Raw genomic sequence first — 20,302 nt, forward strand, 5'->3', positions numbered from 1 at the left:
CCGCGGCTTGGCGGCGGCGGGTCACACGGCGCCGGCCGGCCCCGTCCGCCGGCCTCGATAGACGGCGCTTCCGGCGTCGAACTGGCGGCCGCGCCGGTATTGTGCGGCTGTCGGGGCGGCCGGGGCGGCTGGGCGGCGGCCGGCGCACGCCGGATGCCGACCCTCCAGAGGCACGGCGACACGGGAAACAGGCCGTCAGGCCGGCGGAGAGCGGCCGCCGGTCGGGCCCGCCCTCCAGCCGATGGAAACAGATGACTGGAGCGGCGGTGTTCGCCGCTGAACGCTCGAGCCCGTCGGCGATGGGCCGTTTGATAGCGACGTGGGCGGGCTACTCGACGGACGCGGACGTCGCCGGCGTCTGTAGGCGTGGTGTATCGATCCCCTGACCTGACCCGGCCGCTCGCCCGACACATGGACGCGCTGGCCGACGCGCCGCCACGCACTGATCGCCGTCGGATGCGGTCAGGTCCGTGTCGGCGTCGGTCTCTGGCCCGGCCGTGTGGGTCTGGGACTTGCTTCCGACCGCACCCGGTTGGCTGCGGCACCCAGCGGGATGATCTACTCGCTCGACATGCATTTGTGCCTTGTGCGTCGCGGACCTACTTCCACCCGCTCCTGCTTGTCGAGGATACGGGGCCCGTCCTCGCTATGTGTTCGTGATGCATTCCCATTGACTCCGTGTCCATGGGAAATTTTACCGGTGCAGCCTGAATGCGAGACCGTAGGCATGTGGCTGTCATCGTGGCGGTTTCGTAACGGGAACCCGGGCCGTTTTGTGAGGGGTCATGTCGCCGTCAGGCCCGGTGGGAGGCTGACTGGCGCGGCCCGGTCCGCCCGGTGGCATGACGTTAGACGTGTGACGTCTGGCGTCGGCGCAATGAGGGTTTTGTCGTCCCCGCGGCCGTCGGCATGACGGACTTCAACGCTAAATGACCTGAGATGTTGATTGTGTCGGAGGCCATAACATCGCCAGCGTCTAGATATGCTTTCCATCTCGCTAAAAGTATGAGAGAGGTCTTCCGTTGACTTTCCCGCCCGTACCACGGAGTGCATCTTCCGGACCTACTTCTATCCTGCATCGCTGGCTTGGTCTGCGGATATAGACGCGTTCTCTCGCAGGTGTTGCTGCATATGGACCCTGTTTGCCTCTCGTGAAGTTTGCAGCAACTAATCATTGGGAAGCTTGGAGACAACAGAACTGGGAACCCGGTGCAGCGGCACGACAGAGTCCTGGGACCGAGACTCCGGTGGTAAACTGTTTGCGACTCGACTCAGGGGTGCTTAACTCAGACCGAAGTTAGTTGGGGGTAATGATATATTAATCACATTCGTCGTAGCGGGTATACCAAGAGATAATCAACAAGCACTGGTAGCAGCAAATGCTCTCGACGGGTCCCAATTTCGCCTTGATTCGGGAGGGTAAAGTTACCTTTACGTACTTCGCTTGCCGGGGACGGCTGGCTTTGAAGGGATTGGGCACGCACAGACCTACCGGGAAGTTGGCTATTTTAGTAGACCACATGGAGAGGCGCACCCTGCTGACTAATTTCAAATCCTTCCTTTTTTGATACTACATTTCTACACTGTAATAATTCTGCCGGGTTTGTCGCCAGTATTGCCCATGTGGGAGGCGACTGGTGGGTTGAGATCTGTTCAACAGGCGGCGTCGGCAGTCCACTGTCGACCCAGTCCGCTGCCGACCCGGCCCGCTGCCGACACAGTCCACTACCGACCCAGCCCGCTGCCGACCCAGTCCACTGCCGACACAGCCCGCTGCCGACCCAGTCCGCTGCCAAACCAGTCCGTTGCCGACCCAGTCCGCTGCCGATGAGGATAACACACGAATGTGTCAATATTGAATTTGTTTGGTACTTGCGATTGCCGCTTTTTGAAATCCGTTTTTGTTGATGCCCGCTTTAGGGAAAATATGCAATTAATTATGTTAGGTTTTATTGAAATGGTATCATAATCTGCTTGCTATTTTGTTCGCAGTTATTTGATATAGCTACTCTATGGAAATGAAGTACAGAGCATAGTTGGTTGAACAAATGTCAAACCAGCGTTCCGATCAATCGACGCATTCTTACTAGCCTGATTCAGCGTACGGGCTGGATAAGAGCTGGTCGTGGAGCGTGAACGAGCGCCGGGCATTGCACGCTGAACATTGGTCGCCTGCTCAAGACCGTCTGTGGCCCGCCCGACTTCAGAGTTGATGGCCTGTCATATGGAGGTCCGGCGGCAGCCGGGTTTTACGGCGTTTTTATACGGGCCGCATTCCGCAGGCGGGGCGCCGCCATAACCGGACGGCTGCCCCAGAGCGGGGAGGGGGGGAGGGGGCGACCGACGGGGCGCCGGCACGCCGTCGGCCCTGGCCTGCCTGTGTCCTGCTGACCCCCCACCCCCCCCTCCCGCCGGCACGCCGTCGGCCCTGGTGTCCTGCTGACCCCCCCCCCCCCCCCGACGGCTGCCCCAGAGCGGGGAGGGGGGGGGGGCGACCGACGGGGCGCGGGCACGCCGTCGGCCCTGGCCCGCCTGTGTCCTGCTGACCCCCCCCCCCCCCTCCCGCCGGCACGCCGTCGGCCCCGGTCAGCCTGTGTCCCGCTGCCCCCCCCCCCCCCCCCCCCGGTGGTCGCCACCGGCCGGCTCCCGCCTCTGTAGCGGCTGTGGGGCGGTGCTGGATCTGCTATCCCAGTGTTGTGATAGCACTGGCGATGATTCCATGTCACTAGGGCCCATGAACACTTTAGGAATCCACATCTGATAAGCTTTAGGAACTGGCGCATGCTGGGCGGGAGACCAATAGCGCCATGCGACGGCATACGGCTGTTGGAAACGCCGTTTGTCAGATGAGGAGCTCGCAAGCGCCACCTGATGGGCAGCTCTGTGGCGACAGACGATCCCTGCAAACAAGCGCAGATGACCACGCGTGGAGGTCAGCTCCCCGCACGTGCAGGTCATCCGTGTGTTTGAAAGCTTGCCTAGTACATGTATTTGGATTCGATCGCTCCCAGCCACTACAAGCTTTCGCCACAGCTGAAGTGAAATTTGAGCCAGTCAGCAGCCGGCTACTTTTGGAGCTCAGCAAAAATGTCTTGCAGAGCCACACAAACTCAGGCCGTCGCACGGGATGCCGAGCGCTCGCCAAAACTCGCCGCCAACCGATATAGAACACGAGGCCTGCTCATCTCTTTTTACAGTGCGTTTTATGAAAATGTCGCACCTGGCGCCTTGTTGATGCCGCTCAGTAGGGACTTTGGTAGCATAGTGTCTGTAGCACACGTTGAGGACACAAGCATTTTATCTTGCAAAATCGGTTTCTGCCTAAATCCTGGTATGACAGCTCCAGCGCCTGGCAACGCAAGGGGGCTTGGGACGCCACAGCGTCACAGTAATTGATCCACAGCCCCATTAGTGGGATAGGACCAAGGACGCTGCCGTGACACGGCGCCTGATCCGTTGTTCCAATGGTGTGATAGGACCGGGACGCGGCTGTGTCACAGTATTTGATCCACCGTCCCACGGGTGGAAGACCACTGGCGACACTGGCTGTGGTTTTTGAAAATAGACTGCCACACTACCGATGGCACAGCGCGGGCCGGAAGACGCTGCTGAGGACGGGCTTGCGGTCAGGCCTCGGTCGCGCCTGACTGGCCGGGTTGCGGTTTGCATGCGCTGGAAACGTGAGCAACGTCTTACGTCTCTCAGGCAGGACTGATTGTTGGATCCTGGTCAAGCTCACGGGCGCAGCAGCGGAGGCAGTCCTGGCCATGAGACGCGCGTGCATATATTATTCCGCCGTTACCTATCTCGCCGGTGCTTGCGATTGGCTTCATTTTTGGCATTGGTCTTGTTTATCCCACCGCCTCTCCTCTTGACGGATTCCGGCTCCGTGCCTTGCAAAGGCCATGGCGGAATCCGCAGACTCAGACAGGCTATCTGGGCTTTCGAGAAGGGACCTTACGACGGCCAGCGAAAGGAGCGCGTCTGGGTCATTGTCCCGCACCTCAGCGCGTGTCACATAGACCAACACAAATGCAGTGTTGCGATGTGCCGGTAACCCAATTGCCACCTGCTGCAGAGCTGCGGCCCCGTCACTGGCCCACCTGCCAGCGGCTGACGCTGCCTGCCGTCTGCCTGCGGCCTGCAGTAACGCGTGCCGTGTGCAGCTGCACCGGCTGTGGCCGTGCCCTGGCCTCATGTGACCTGACCGCTGCCGCAGCCAACGCCAAGCCGCTCAGCTACGAGGAGGTGTTCAACCAGAGCTCGCCCACCAACTTCACCGTCTACTGCGGCGGCGTCACGCTTGGCCTCTCCGAGGAGCTCATACAGAAGACATTCAGCCCGTACGGGCTCATTCACGAGATCCGCGTCTTCAAGGACAAGGGCTACGCCTTCGTCAGGTACGTGCCGTGCAGCGGCTGGGCTCGTCAGTGTGCCGGTAGCTTAGTTCTGCTCGGTGCTGCTCTCCGATCGCGGCCTTCGGCCGCGTGCCGTGTGCCCGTGTCACCCGCGTAGCCCGCGCCGGGTCGGCCTCAGTCGGCTAGAATGCCAGGGCGACGGGAAATCTGGACGGTTTTCGACGCGATTTGCGAGCCGATCCTAAGGAGAGGGCGGCGTCCGGCGGAACCCGCTGGTGGGCAGCTGGGGGCGGGCCTCCGGGTGTGATCTGCTCGGCGTAGATGAGACGTGCGGGGCGTTCCCCGCGCCGTGGTGACCGGGTGTGGGGGCGGCTCCCAGCGGCGGAGCGCGCAGCCTGGCCGGCTGCCGAGACGTGCCGAGCGTCCCCCGCGCCGCGGTGTGGGGGGCGGCTCCCAGGGCGGGCCGGCGGCGGAACGTCTGGCCCGGCACGGCCGCTTAGCGACGGGCCGTCAGAGGGCTAGAGGTGCGTCGCTGTTGTTAAGTCACGCCACGTTGGTAGGAATGGCTGACACTTTTTAGAAAACCGTTATAAAGCGCGAATGATGGTCAATTTCGTATCTGGCGTTTCGATTGTTACGACACGGTAAGGAGTATGAAGTAACAAACGGAAATTAATTTGACAGCGACATTCACTTAAGGTGTGAAATGATTATGCTTTTTCATAGTGTGCTCATTGCCCCCATGACCTCGTCACCAATGATGTACACTGCCAAAGCGAGCAGGACATCTCGCCGGTCCGTCCTCATGGCAGATATCGGCACTATTTATTCGTAGCACGCTGTAGTGGTCAAATTGAATCACGTTCGCTGTATTTTTCACATTTTTTGAAAATGACACTTTTTTAAAGGGAGCGTTTCACCTTTTGGTCATGTTTCCATAACAAGCTCTGTTGATATCTCAGGATAAGTTCAGTCTAATGATAGCGCACAGCATCAAGGTAAATTGAGAAGATTGAGTTTAGGTACTTTCGAGTCCGAGTTATACTGTCAATGTTTTGTCACAACAGTACTGTTTCGTTTGTAGCCGCAGGGTGTAGCCCTTGCCTGCGACAGCTGACGACGGCCGAATCTGTTGAGGGCCGCCGTGACCTGTTGCGGACTAGAGATGTCACATTTCAGCTGTTTTAGGCCGCACATTGCGGGCCTGCGGAATTAAAAAGGATACTTCTACCAGTAAGAATGACGTCGGTACTATGGCACATTTGCGATTAGCACTGTGGGCGGCCTAGGCCATTTACCGGGACATACATTGATTGAAGTTTGAGTCAGTGCGTCATGATAGACCATGTGATGCGTCCGTTTCCCAAAGTCAAGGCGCTCGACGAAAAGAACCACTTTGCTAAGCGTCATAGGAGAGAAATCAAAGCCATAGCATAACGTTTCAGTGAACTCAACGTGATAATGACATCATGTTTGCACTTTTTTTTGCCTTAGAGTGTTTCAGGCTTTCATAGCAATTATTATGGATTAGTTTGTTGCAAACGTTAAAGAGCACACACGTTGGAAACGGAAAGTAAAGGAAAATTATTTATTTTTATGGTGATGGGCGGCGAGTCCAGTGAGATTTATCACGCGGGAGCGGCAAACCGTTTCTAGCAGATCAAAATTCTGATATATTCGGAAGCATTTCGAGAAAACTGGTATTGCTTTCAAATCGAACACGTGTGACCTAACAATAACTGAAAGGCGCAAAAATGTGGCATACTCCCTGCATACTAACGTCGCAATAGGGTTAACTGCCGGGGTATTTCATCATCACGTTACCTCATATTTGGGCCAAGCCCTCCAGAGCTGAATGAGGTCGAGCTGACGGGCTGAATGAAAACGAAAAGTGGATCGGAAGTTCGGAGGTTCTCCGCGCCATCTTGTTCATTCGAGCGACTTGTTACCGATCACGCGTCTTTGATCTTTAAATCGGTCGATGGAGAACTGAACCACGCGACTGACATAGTATTGCTGTGTGTTTGCAGCACAAAATTATGACTGTGCTGGTGGCAGGGTTAGTTGGGTGTCCATGCAACGCATTGATAACTACACATTCCAGATTGCTAAGCTTGTCACTTTGTGTATATGCCTATCATTCTACCAAGCGCACAACTGGTCACATCCTACACTGCCTCCCCTGCTGACATAAGTTGCATATGTAACCTACTTCGTCAACAGAACACGAAACCATTAGATTCGTCGCGCCCGCCCAACATGAATGTCTTATGCAAAACTGAAGCCCCTACAGCGGAGTAAGCTACTTTTGTGACGCATACGTGACGGGTATTCTTAAAGTATGTGTGTTTGTCAGTGCACGGAGGTCTTGTCCCAGGCAGTTACATTTCGAAGCCAGACCTGAGTGAACGCAGGGCATGATGCTAGAGCAGTCGACACGCCGGTGACGTCACCGAGTGCCGTAGTGACGTCAGCGTTGTCGCCTGTCGTCTGGCCGCCGCCGGGGGATGAAAGCCGGCCGCCGACTGGGCTGTTGACACCGAGCTGGCGTCTATCGCGCGCTGACAGCCGGCGGTGGCGGCGGCGGGTAGGAGCGGCAGCGCTGCCGTCTGTGCGGCGTGTGTTTGTGTGTGTGGTGGAGGGGGTGGGGCGGGGGGAGAGAGGCGGTGTGTCGAGGACCCGACGCCAGCCCGTGCCGGCATCCCTTCCTCGGCGGCGCGAGCTGCCGGCCGGGCGGGACGGTGGCCGCGCCGGCTGACGGCGGCCTCTGACCAGCCGCTGGCCACCGCGGCTGTCTGCAAACACCCCGCTGATGGCCGACCCTTGTCAGCCGGCTAATCTGCGCCGCGTCGTAATGGCGGCGTCGCGCCGGTCGCTGCCCTGGCGTCCGCGGCCGACCGCTGCCATCCCACCGCCGACGCCGCCGCCCGGCCGGCGGCCAAATTTGATTTATTCGACGCCGAGTGCGGCTCATCAGGTACCGCCGCCGCGTATCAGTCATTGATGCACTGCGTCAGCGGGCCAGGTTAAAAGTTAACGTCGCTGCCGGCGGCTGCTCCATTTTGGATGCGCCCGCTGGCCGGCCGGTAACGCGCCGACATCTGGCGAAGCCAATCGGGGTCGGCGACGCCCGGCCATGCATGGCGTCTGGCCGCGCCGGCGACGGCCGATTCTGGTGTGGGCGGCCCGCTGGGCGGCGGCCTGATGTCGTGCCGGCGCCGCCGGCCCCAGCTGGCTCCGAGCCGTGACGGGCTCGTGAACGTGCCGAAATGGCGCCGGCCGCCGCCCAACAGGTACTCGGTCAGGAGCGGGCCTGGCGGCGCGCCGTCCCGCAGCCGCCGACGCCGGCCGCCCGATTGGCACGGCGCGTTAAAAGTCCATCGGCGCCGCGCTGCGAACAGCTGCCTATCCATCCGCGTCGGCCCCACCTCTGAATAGGGCTTATTCGGAGTTGATTTATGCGACGCCGGCAAGATTGATACCCGATATGGCTGCAGCCCGTATTGGATGGGACAATGAAGCGTTCGTGTGGCTTGTTCCCTGTCATTCTATATGTGCGCGTTACCCTCTATCCATCTACCAGAATGCTTGAATTATGCATAGTTTGTGGCGTTTTGTGAAACTGGGCGTTTCAAGATTGGCTTAGTCGTTTCACGGAACGTCGGCGAAAATAATAAATTTCTTCAGGCCCGACTAGATTTACACGGCTTGACTAAAAATTATGCGCCTGGTACAAGCTTATGAACTGTGCTTAGGCCGCTAGCGTACAATTTGTAGAGTTTCAAGTAAGCGATATTTACTAGAGGAGAGTATTTCGAGGAACTGCAAATGGATGCCGGGCGTTCGGGGTAACCTAGTTGTTAAACAACTAGAAGGCCCGTCTAGCAAGTTCAGTCTCCTGCGGCGGTGCTTGGAGCCAACTTCGAACCGCTTGAGATCGCATCAAACACGGGGTTGCTGGGACCGGCTGCTCGCCAAACCGACGCGAGAGAGCGTGCATGAACGTGGAACACGGCGAGGGCATGAGCTGGATGCGGGGATGGCTCTAGAGTAATGGATGACGGTGGCCCAAGGCTTCATGTTGTGAAGATCGTGCAAAAAACTTTTAAGTGGCTGGATGATCGCTCAAAGGACAATAATGAGCCAAACACTTAAGATCAATACTGAAATGTCATATGTGAGATTGGAGTCGAGATGGCTCGTCAATCATTATCGCCTCGTTGGAACTTGTTAATTGCATGTTATTTTATGCATCATACATTAGGGGCCGATAGCGTTCCTAAGAAAATCACCGAGGAATCGTCCAGTAGCGGAAATGACGTATGTAATGCGCTTGTTCATTATTTCATCATGGTCATCAGTTCATCATCAGAAATTTTAAGTTTTCTTATCTTCAACGAGATGGGATCGTATTATTTATAAGTCGCACCCAAGCGTGGCTGAAACTTTACCTGGAATATATCACCAGGGTTACAACGCATTTTAGCATCATGCTATTTCCTGGTGCTAAGTGACACGCTTGGCATTTCTGGAAACGTTATGGCGCTAAATGAAATCATGCTTATTGCGGGAAATGTATGTGCCTCACCTCTGCGCTCAGTGATGATGTATTTGCATAAAGGCTCCTTGTTGTACCTTGTCCAGGCCTGAACTTCCCCGCCTCACTGACAACTATATTAGCCGTTCGTTGCCATGGAAAAGGCTGGGCGCGGAGCGGTTCCAAAGCGATCGAGTCCGGTCGTCTCGTGTGCCATGTGGCTCGAGGTGATATCCTTACCGTGCTCTGCACGCGGAGCATAGCCGCTGTCGGGGTCCGCTGCGCGCCGAAGGATAGTGTCGGGTCAGTGGTCAGCGGCCGTTGCCGGGGTCTGCTGCGCGTCGGAGGATAGTGTCGGGTCGGTGGTCAGCGGCCGTTGCCGGGGTCCGCCGCGCGCCGGAGGATAGTGTCGGGTCAGTGGTCCGCGGCCGTTGCCGGGGTCTGCTGCGCGTCGGCGGATAGTGTCGGGTCGGTGGTCAGCGGCCGTTGCCGGGGTCTGCTGCGCGTCGGTGGATAGTGTCGGGTCGGTGGTCAGACGGGGTCTGCTGCGCGTGGGTGGATAGTGTCGGGTCGGTGGTCAGCGGCCGTTGCCGGGGTCTGCTGCGCGTGGGTGGATAGTGTCGGGTCGGTGGTCAGACGGGGTCTGCTGCGCGTGGGTGGATAGTGTCGGGTCGGTGGTCAGCGGCCGTTGCCGGGGTCTGCTGCGCGTCGGTGGATAGCGTCGGGTGGGTGGTCAGCGGGGAACGGTCGCTGCATTGGTCTGCGCCTTGCCGCCGCTCACCGGCCGCGCCATATTCGGCAGGTTCTCCACCAAGGAGTCGGCCACCAACGCCATCGTGTCGGTGCACAACACCGAGATCAACGGCCAGCTGGTCAAGTGCTCCTGGGGCAAGGAGTCGGGCGACCCGAACCACGCGCCGGCGGCCGGCGGCCCGGCTGGGTTCGCCTCCCTACCGGCCGCTGGCGCCCAGTACCCATACAACAGCTACGGCCAGATGGGCTACTGGTACCCGCAGGGCTACCCGGCCGCCGCCCAGATGCAGGGCATGCAGGGCTACGGAATCCAGTACGGCTACCAGTACGGATACCAACAGGGGTGAGTGGGCGCCGCGCGGCGCACCTGTCTTTTTGCCACTCGGCGCTTTCGTCATGCTCCCGTTTGTGTTCGATTGCATCGGGTATGCTGCATCCTGGCCTGGTCAGTTCTTGATTCAGTTTCGAGGGCATCGGGTTTGGCTCTGTGTTACGTCGGCCCCAGGCTGTTGAGCGGTGGTCGGCTTTTGTTTACTTGGTTCGTTTGGTTCCTTTTTAGTGGCATGACCCAGGACTACGGAGGAGCGCAGGGCGGCCCGGCGTCGTAATCCCCCGCGCACAGTCGCAGACACTTGACAAACGCGGCGCTGCGGCGCCGGAGCCGGTGCTGGCCAGCCCGACTGGGCCGCTGGTGATGGCGCCGAATCACTGGTGTGGCCCCGCAGCCGCTGGTGTTGGCTCGGAGTCGCTGTTGATGGCTCGGAGTCGCTGGTGATGGCCCAGAGTTGCTGTTGATGGCTTGGAGCCGTCGGTGATGGCTCGGAGTCGCAGGCGGTGACTCAGAGCTGCAGGTGCTGGCTCTGAGCGGCCTCTGAGAGCGAGCCCGGAACTGCAGGCTCGAAGCCGCTGGTGATGATGCTGCTGACTCGGGGACCGAGTCCACGGCCCATGGCGACTCCGACTCCTGTATACAGTGTCGTGAGAGGAGCGATCAATACAGACTGAAGTGGGGCTTGTTTGACGCTGTGTGGGCGTGAGTGAGGGCCCGGTGGGAGCGGGGCCTCTGCCGGCCGTCCGAGGGCATGCCAGCCCGGACAGGCGACGGCCGGCGCCGGTGGCTGCTGAGTACAGGTGAGCCTCGCTGGACCCGGCCCCCGGCATGTGTGTACAGCACGCCTGCTTCACTGCCACTGCTGCTCCCCGGCCATCCGGGGGTCATGGACGGCGCATGCTCTCCGGCCACACGCCACCAGTCGGTATCACTTCATCGTGTGATGCGCGCACCCTCGCCCAGCAGCCTGCCAGGGTCGATTGGAACGTGTGTCACGGTCGCGTCATCTCGGAGGCTGCACTTAAGACAAGCAAATTCGTCGCGCATTTGAGACAACTACATTATTTGGACTAAAAAGTTTTGATTGCCTACTCTAGCGGATGATTGAAACGGTTCTGTGTGCGGCATAGGCAGAACTTCACTCGCTTCAGTTAGAGTTTTACAATCTTGGCGGCATTCTGCCGGAGGAAGTTTGTTTTTAACTAAGCTCGGTCCATTTCCACCGACGGCGCTGGCGCCTTTGCAGTCGCACATTCAGGACCGGTGCCCCGGCTGACTCGGTGGCGGACTGACTGCAGAGCCTTTATAGCGAGAAGAAGCAGTCCTCACCCCGGGGGAAATCAAACCGTCCTCCCAGTAGCCAAATAAAAGCACTAATCAAATCCTCAAATATGCGGTGCTGGCGCTGGGCGCGGCCACTGGGGAGCGCGGTGAGCCCCGGGTGTCGGCCAGACAGGAGCTCCGGACAGGAGCTCTGAATGGGAGCTCCTGACGGGAGCTCCGGACGGGAGCTCCTACCGGGAACTCCGGACAGGCGCTGCGGCCGCTCTGGAGAGGGCGCCGACCTCCAGAGCGAGCCGCCAGCCTAAGGTGCTGCCCGCGCGAGACCGGCCGATCGACTTCGGACGTGTCCTGCTCTCTGCGCCGCTCTGGGAGCACACGTCCGTCTGATGTTAGTCGTGTCTGTGGACTGAGCACATCGACACCGTTCGCACCCCGGCCCTCAGGCGTCGCTCTTTGTCAAATGTGGTGTGGTACGTAGTCATACATGCGCCTGCCATTACCGAGAGGAGCCACCCAGTACGCATTTTATGTGCACACAGCTACTAAAAACGTGCGGCGGCATTTGATAGGGACGTGGTTGGCTGTGAAGCAAATGCATTCCCCCCCCTCGCCCCCGTTGTTTTGTTTTGGAATGATTGTCACATCGTGCCACGATCCAGCGATTCGTCAGCATTATTGAAGAGTGCTTGCAGGTTGTGCGTACGTAGGTACAGATGCACCGTTGGCAGGATTGCTAAAATGGAAGACTGTCGTGAAACCACATGGTTTGTAAAGCATGCCATAAACACATTTTGGCCTTTGTTTTCGCATCCAGTTCAAGCGAAGTCATCCAAATAATTTGTTCCCCGAACTGATGCATTCCTTTGAACAGACGTGCCAAAAGGCATCAGAGTTCATCTGTTGTTTTTAACATGGACCAGCTGATGTAGTGGTCCACGCTGGGGAACATTTCGCCCACACGGAACAATTCGGAAACCACAATGAACCACACGGAACAATTCGGAAACCACAATGCACCACACGAAACATTTCGGTCTGTTATTTCCGGGCGGGTTTTCTATCCGCCTGTGAGATGGGGCCTCCCAGTGTGACACAATAACCATGCGTGTTGTCCGATGTCGCGCGGCGGTGAGACATCGCTGAGCCGCGCGCCCTTCACGTGCCCCTCGTCCGCTGTGCGGGACCCTGAAGAAGCGACGGGCCCGTATCCGCCATTTAAATATTCATACAAAGTCACGCTTGTTGTTATTCTGCACGCGACGCTCCCTGGTCTCATGTTTAAACCATGGCTGTCTGCGGCGACGTAAAATGGGTCCGTCCAACGTTGTGCCGGCGCTGATGGACCGATTATCCCCGGCTGGGTCGCGGCGTCTGGGCCGGTGTAGGCAGCGCCTGCCAGCTGGTCCGAAACGGGCAGAGAGAGAGAGAGAAGAGAGAGAGAGAGAGAGAGAGGGCGGGGAGACGCTGGCTTATTTGGGGGGGGGAGGGAGGAAATGCAACACCAGTGACCAGTCGGAAAGAAAGAGAGGGAGAGAGAAGGGGGGACCCGAGAGGTAGAAAGAAGGTCTATGGTTATAGTTCTGGATGGAGTAGTGAAAAGTAGAAGGAAGTAAGCTTAAAGAGCAACGTAATTAGACGACGGCCGTACTACTCATGCGCGAAGCCGGCGTGGGTCGAATTCCCGTAAATCTTGGCTCGCCAATTAATTCTGCGCCTTAGTCACCGTCGTTAGTCCGGTCGTGGAACTTTTAATAATGTAATGTGCTCACGTGCTGGTCGGACTCGTACGAGTATTTATTTTAATGGCCTGGCCATGGCGCTCGGCGCGTCCAATCAGCGAACAACCCGTTCTTGAATTAGTTCTCGGCGAGTCGCTCTGAAAGGGTTCGCCATCTGACGCAGGCCAGCCCAGCTGCGAATGCGAGCACAAATAGAGCGAAGCCTTAATCAGATTGGCTCAGGTGTGATGCCAGGCGGATAGGCCCGGCATCACACAAGGTATAGACGCGCGGCTCTGCCGCTTCTGCCCGTGGAATGTTAAGCACGGATTGTTTAGCATGGCTTAACGTAGATACCCAGTCACATTTGCCAAGAAAATCGGACGTAGGTACATTGTTGTTAACTAATGTTGGGACATAAGTGTAGACGCCCCGCGCTTTCGATTAACTTGAGGAGAACACGAGGTTTTGTCCCTTCTCCAGGCTGTCACGCGGATGAGCGAGAGCATATTGAGCATAAGGTACTCTGAGAGCGTATTCACTTGGCTGGATGTGTGTGGCAAAATTGTGGACATGGATAACATTTCCATGCAGGGCCCCAATAATGCTCCAATGATAATTATGTCCAACATGGAGCCAATCAACGCTCGTAAGAAGATCTTACTTGAGCAGCAACGACTTGTCGACGAACAACTTGACCCGCAACATCAGGAGCAAAAAACTCATCATTTTTGTAGACGAAATTGCAGGTTTTCGAACTTCTTAAATTATTTGAGAACGTTAGATCTCTGTTTCTGAAACACCCGGACGCTGATATCGGCCTCGAACGCCGTGAACAGGAGCGGAAGTTCGCGCGTGCCGCAGGGTAGCCTGTACCGCATCCCTTGTAAGCGGCCGGTGCAGTCTATCTCTCAGGTCGCCTGCGCGCCGCCCGCCCGACATCCGAATCAATCCAGGCTGGCCCCTGCTGCCGGCTGAGTGTGTCCGTTCCGCTGCAGCACCCTTTCCCCTTCCTCCCCAAACAACGCGTCAATGTCAAATGGGGTGTCCTATCTTTCGGGGCATATTTGAAAAACAACCTCTGGTGAGATCTCGTGACCATTTGGTCTGATAAGAGTACTGGGCAGTGCCGCCGCAACACCATCGATATATATTAAGGATATAGCTTTTAATAACATTCGAGTCCAAATTACGCTGTCAACGCTCTGTAACAGCATTGCACTCTTTGCTTTCTTGGTAGTTCCAGAGCGTATTCTGGGTCCGCCACAACTGTAGCTGTCACGGCCGCCGTCGTCATGTCGAGCGTAGAATCTGCTGAGGGCTGTTGCCTGCTGTTACGGGCTAGGGGTATCACTTTTTAGCTGTTTAACGCGCACATTGTGGGACTGCGTGCTTAAAGCGAAACATCTATCGGTATGGATGACGTAAGTACAATGGAACGTTTGTGATTGGCACGGCAGGCGGTGAGGGCTAGTTATCGAGATACGCATTGCTTGAAGTTTTGAACCAGTGCGTCACTTTAGATTATGTGATAGATTTCCCAAATCCGTAATGCGCTTCGAAAAAGGCTACTGTGCTAAACGTCATTGGGGAGAAATCAGAGCCATAGTATAACGTTTCGTCGAATTCTCGGCATAAAGCCTGATGTACGCATATATTTTCATCTTAACAGAGCGTTTCAAGCTTTCGTAACATTTATTATACAAACATTTTGACAATGTAGTATGTTGCAAACGCTACGAAACATACGCGTTGAAAAAGAAGGCTTGCATGCGCGTAACTTTCATAGTGGTGAGCAGGAAGTCCAGAGAGATTTCTCCCGCCGAAACGGCCATTTCAAGTAGAAATTCATAGCTATCCAGGATTTCAAGAAAGCTGGTATTTTCGATAAAATCGGACTAGTCTGACCTAACAATAAGTGAAAAGTACAACAAGGGGTATACGGCCTTTAATGGAACCAGCGCCGGCTGCCACATGCTTTGCCCATCACTTGTGCCTAAATGCCGTACCAATATGAGATGTCCGTACAGACACTGCCGATATGGAACGAACCAAAATGCCCTCGAGTCCCCTTTAAGCCTTAGCAAGCTCCGTCGGCTCTAACGACATGGGCACGACTGCGAGGTTAGTCAGTGTTCCAGCCGCCACCGATGCGTTCGCGTGATGAAGGATGCAGTCACCGTCGCGTTACCCGGCTCGTTCTCTGTCCCATCACCTGCCGCGGCACGTCTGAAGTGACCCGCCGCGATGCACCCCATGTGACCCGACCTGCCTCGCCCGTTCTGACCGTCGGGCCCGCTGTTGTCAGGATGGGCATGCAGGTGCCGTACGCCATGCCGGGACAGCCCCACATGGCGGGCCAGCAGATCGTGCAGCAGCCCGCTGGGGTCATGGGCGCGGCGTACCCGGTCCAGCAGTTCCAGGTAAGCCCGGCCGCGCCCCGCGTCGTCGCCAACACCCGTGTGTGGGCTATCGGGGAATGAGGTCCGCCCTTGTTGCGTGCTCCCGGAGGACTTCCTTTCGGCATAAACGCCCGTGACTGAGCTTCTACCGACGCCTTGAGGCTCAATCTTCGTTGCGAAAGAGTAAAGGTATTGTAGAGCAAAGAGGCGCATTTTCAGGCATGATCGCTCGATCTTCATTTTCACTCGCTGGTGCAAGTGGAGATGGCATGCGGTAACGGCGCCGACCGGTGCGCCGTGAGGGCCGTTTCGTCAGCAGCCTACCGGCGGCAAGCGCCCGGCGGGGCCTCTGACCGCCATCTTGAACAGGCTGGCGGTCAGAACGAGCCTGTATCTTCCATTATCAGGTGTAATAAAACGACGCGTATACGGCCGGGCCTGAGCACATAAAACAGTAATAACCCTCGAGGTGATCATCTGGCGGCGGCCCGGAGCCGTCCGTCTTGCCGGCCGCCCCGGGCGTGTTCGCACGCACGCCAGCGCCGCGCCGCGGCCGGCCGTCCGGCGAATAAAATACGACGCTGGTGTCGTTACGAACGTGCTGCGAGCGGCGCGGCGGTAATTAGGTGCGGGGCAGCGCCGTAATGTGGCCCCCGGTGCCCGGTCGGGCGCCGTGCCGTGCGAGACGACCGAGACGGCTGGCCGCGATGGCCGCCGACCGCTGACCATTGGCCGGCAAGCCGACCGCCGCCGACAGCCGGCGCAGAGGTGTGGGCCGCCTGGTGGCCCGCCCGAGCTGGGCGCTCCGCTCGACCGACTGCCACTAGTTTTTGGTTTGTTTATGTGTGTTGGCTCACGCGAGTCTGTGGGACAGCGGACGGCGGACACGAAATTGCAGGCTTTCTGTCAGCTCGCACGATACCGTTGGACCGCTTCAGCCATTGTTCCTGAAATGTGTCGGGGCTGTGGAACGACCTCGCGCCTCATTCGAGCCTGGTAAGAAGGATAGCACTTCACACCTAAATCGCGAGTAACGCCTGGCAGCCTAACGCGACCCGGCGTAGCTGCCGATCAGCTGACGCCGCCAGAACCCTGACTTCCGAACTGTCTGTGTCCACCGTTCGTGCACCGGCCGTGACTGCTGTCGCCGGCTCCGGCCTCCGTCATGACGCCGGCGGTCGTGTCTTCGGGCCGCGCCTGCCCCCCGTGCCGACGGCCGTCGGGCGGCGGCGGCGGCGGCGGCGGCGGCGGCCCGCTGACGCCAGCCTCTGACCGCTGCCGTGCGTCCGCCCGCAGGTGCTGTAACGGTCGCGCCACGCCAAACGGGAGGCGCGCGTGTGCGTTGTGATATGCGAGCGTCGGCCGCGTATCGCCAACAGACCGACCGGCCGGGCTCTGCTCACGGACAATGCCGGACCGGCGCGCCGCGCGGCCTCGCCCCGGACCGACGGGCCGGCGCCACCGGCCGGCCGGCGCCACCGCCACGCGCCGCCACATTGAGTGGGATCTATTTTGCTAAGTCTGCGTGGCGGGTGAAGGGTGGCACGAGGTCTGCATGTCGATGTGTGTACAAAAACAAACCAACAGAGGTGGTGACGTGTCTAGGCGTAAGGAGAGCCCTAGTGTAGTGCCCGCCGCCCAGCGAGCATAGCTTAGGTTAAGTAGCCGTTAAGTTATCGTGTGTCTCACACGTAGCGCTAAGAGAGTCGTGTTCTGTGTACGAACAGTGCTAGAGGCTAGCTGTTGGTGTTGACGTTGGCGTCGCTGTCGGCCGCGTGTGGTCGGGCTTGGGATGCTCAGTGCGGCGGGCCGGGCGCCGCGGGTCTGCGTCCCGTCCGAAGTCGCCGCCGCCGAGCCGCCGGCGCCGCGGCCGCCGCGGGCCGGACCGCGGCCGCGTGCGTGTGCGTGTGGCGGGTATGTGGACGCGTGCGTGTGTGTGGCGCGTGCCTCCGTGGAGGAAGGCCGGCCGCGAGCTCCAAGAGCCGCGTTCCGCTCGCTGCGATGGTGCTGCTTCGTAAGTAAGGTGGCGGCCGGCCGAGCGCGGCTGGGGCGGCCGGGCTTAGTTAGACGACGCGGCATGGGTGTACAGGCGGCGCGAGCGCGCGCGGCCGCCCGTTGTTGACGGTAGGCTGGCGAGTAGGCCGGAGGCCGGCTGCCGTGGTGCTGCCCGGACTCCACGCAGCGGCCACGATGCAACCACACTGCGGGTAGTCGGATTCAGCCGTTGAGTTTATGTTTTGCAGACCTCTCCCCGATGCGAACTGTTTGGGCATTTGTTAGACAATGACGCAGCATGATGCCAAATACGTAAAATTATCTCGCTTAGATAGATCGGCACGGAGGTAAATACGATACGCACTGTTACAGAGATTAGCAGAGTAGGGCAATCATTTGTATGTGATGTAGTGTGCATTGTTGACATCAAATGGGGTATACGCGACGTTTGTTTCTCTCATCCCCAGACGAGCGGGAAATTGCGTCTTTCCATTCGCAAACGCAATATTCCGGAAGGTCGTCACTCGGTCCTGATTTCACGGTGACATGTAGACCAGCTCAGGATCGGGCCAGTCATGGTTCAGCTAGCGCCGCGGCCCCTTCCAGAAGGTGCAGGTGCAAATTCGATAGCCCGCCTCTTTTCTACCGTCCGACCCGCACGCGGCGCCTGTGGCCGCTCTTGTTTTCCAAATTTTGTACTGAATCCCGTGATTCCGCTCCTTTACAGTGCTACTGTTGCCGTTTTGTACCAATTCAGTTTTGATACCAGTGCTCTGCTCTCGGGGGGCCGGTGCGCGGTACCGCGGCGCCCCGCCGCAGGTCACGTGACCCGCCAGCGGGGCGCCGGTGGCCGCCACGTGACCCGGCCGCCGCGGTGATTGGCCAGAGTGGGCGGGGCCGGCGGGCGGCCGTCTGATGCGGGCGGAGCCGACGCCGACACCCAGCCGGCCCAGTGGTTTGTATAATATGCAAGTGTACATAGACTGTAGTGACTACCTACGATACCCAGGCGCGAATAAACACGGGGGAAAACCATCGGATGTGTGCGTGTGTGTGTGCTTGCGTGGCTGGCAGGCCGGCCCCGGGGGACGGGTCGGCCTGGGATGGCGAGGTGGGATAGACCGGCAGCGGAACGGCGACGGCCTTATGGGCGGACCGGCGCTTCCTGGAGTCAATTACCGGTCCCGTGTGACACATGCGAGGGCCGTAAGCCCGCACGCGAACCTTCGTGCGCCCGCTTTCTATCATAATTCCGGCGCTGTAATTAGTTCCGATAGCATACAGCAGGCGGCCGCGGAAGGAGCCGCCCACCTGGGGCGGGGGAGGGCAGCGGTGCGCAGCGTCACGTGACGGCTGGGGACGGCCCGTGACGCGCGTGCCACGGCACGGGGTCCGCACCCAGCTCCCCACCCCGGGCGCCTGCCCTCACGAGGCATTGCTGCCCGCCGACGGGGCCGAGGCCGCCGTTCTTGAGCCGGCATAACGGCGCCGGTACTGAGGCCCGTTAGCATGCTGGGCGGCCAGTGAGCGCGCTGCCGATCGTTGCTCGTTGCCGTGCGACGGCCGGTTGGTGACGCCTCGACAGCGCCGCAGACGTCCGTCACGGCGAGCGCCGCCGGCCAGGGGAGCCTGCGCCCGGCCGGCCGCCGGCCAGGGGAGCCTGCGCCCCGGCCGGCGACGGGGCTCAGCCGGAGCAGAGCACCGCCCCGGTGCCGGGCACGGGGTACATCACAGGCGGTGCTCGGGATGAGTTACATGCTGACACAAGGCTGTTTCATTCTTTTATTCACAGTTGATGTGCTTGCGATATGCTCAGACTTTAGTTTTATTGCTTCGGGCGCCACCGAACTTGATGAAAGGTCCGTATTTTAAAGCGTCCCGTATTTTATATCGATTTTGTCAATGTCAGTGGCGTGCACAAAACGAATGCTAAACAAATTGCATAAATCAGTCAGTTAGTCCAGCACTGCCTTGTCCAAACCTGCTGTCATGCAATTTGTGACATCAATGAACGGCGAAACGGACGCATTCTGAGAGCAGTATCACATTTCGACAACACCCAAATGGTCAAGCTCAAACTATCTTGATGCGCGTTTGAATATATTACATCACATCGCCGCTCATGGTTACGCGATAGGCTGCCGACCCAGTGAGTCCTAACGTCGGCACCCACCGGAAAGTTGTCAGCCCGGCGGTCCGCCGCGGTCCGGCATGACCAGTCGGGCTTCTAACAGGCTGCATGTATTTGCTATCGCTGAACGTTCCGCCCTTGTGCGTCAAATTTCAAAGGCACTTATTTTCCGGGCGCATAATAAGCTGGTGTAGTTCTGCGGCTTGCAACATCGCCAGTACTTCCTTCTTTCCTTCATTTAAAATGGGGACGGTAGGATTCTTAATTTGCAAAAAAAAAAACCTAAAGAGCTCGGGTCGAAAGCCGGTGGAGATCTTAGCGAACACATGGAAGTAGCACTGACGGAGGAGAAAACCAACACTCTCACTGGCAAAAGCAGGATTCGAGGCGCGCAAACCATGATGAGTAAATCATGGATCCACCTGTTTTCGGGCCTTTTTAGTATGCATGTCAGCTTCGGCAACCAGGCAAATAGACGAGGCACCAACTGTACGGCGTTAGCAAACATACTCTCCACGAATCTCTCAGACATTACACTGTCTGACCCGTAGGTGTGCCAGTAATGTACTGGGAGACAGCCGGCTTGGTCTTTCAAAAGCGGCCTAAGATACACCTCAGATATCATTGGTATTTGCCGTCATCTTGCTCATCCCATGTCCCAAAACACGTTTTGATATTGTATATAAATAACCCATGCCTAGCTGTGTCGAATTCAATGGTGTGGGGTTGCAAATCAATAGCGTGGATGAATCGACTGCATAAACTTCACCTTCCGCACTGGCCGGCTCAGCCT

At 58.2% G+C, this 20,302-nt stretch overlaps 1 protein-coding gene across 2 annotated transcripts in view; it reads left to right on the plus strand.

The window, feature by feature from the left end:
- LOC119112444 (nucleolysin TIA-1) overlaps positions 1–16,799 on the plus strand; it is a 58,929-nt gene extending 42,130 nt beyond the window's left edge. The window contains exons 5-8 of one of the 2 annotated variants that reach the window (XM_037236631.1): positions 4,220–4,400; positions 9,698–9,991; positions 15,290–15,404; positions 16,680–16,799. In XM_037236631.1, coding sequence (XP_037092526.1) covers positions 4,220–4,400; positions 9,698–9,991; positions 15,290–15,404; positions 16,680–16,688 — 599 coding nt within the window. In that variant the 3' untranslated portion in view covers positions 16,689–16,799. Of the gene's footprint in view, positions 1–4,219; positions 4,401–9,697; positions 9,992–10,207; positions 10,667–15,289; positions 15,405–16,679 lie in introns of those variants that run through there. The other variant, XM_037236632.1, reaches the window with a different exon arrangement.
- The last annotated feature ends 3,503 nt before the right edge of the window (positions 16,800–20,302 follow it).

The sequence above is a fragment of the Pollicipes pollicipes genome, unplaced genomic scaffold (assembly GCF_011947565.3).
Source record: "Pollicipes pollicipes isolate AB1234 unplaced genomic scaffold, Ppol_2.1 Scaffold_7261;HRSCAF=8764_pilon_pilon_pilon, whole genome shotgun sequence".
Lineage (NCBI taxonomy): Eukaryota > Metazoa > Arthropoda > Thecostraca > Pollicipedomorpha > Pollicipedidae > Pollicipes > Pollicipes pollicipes.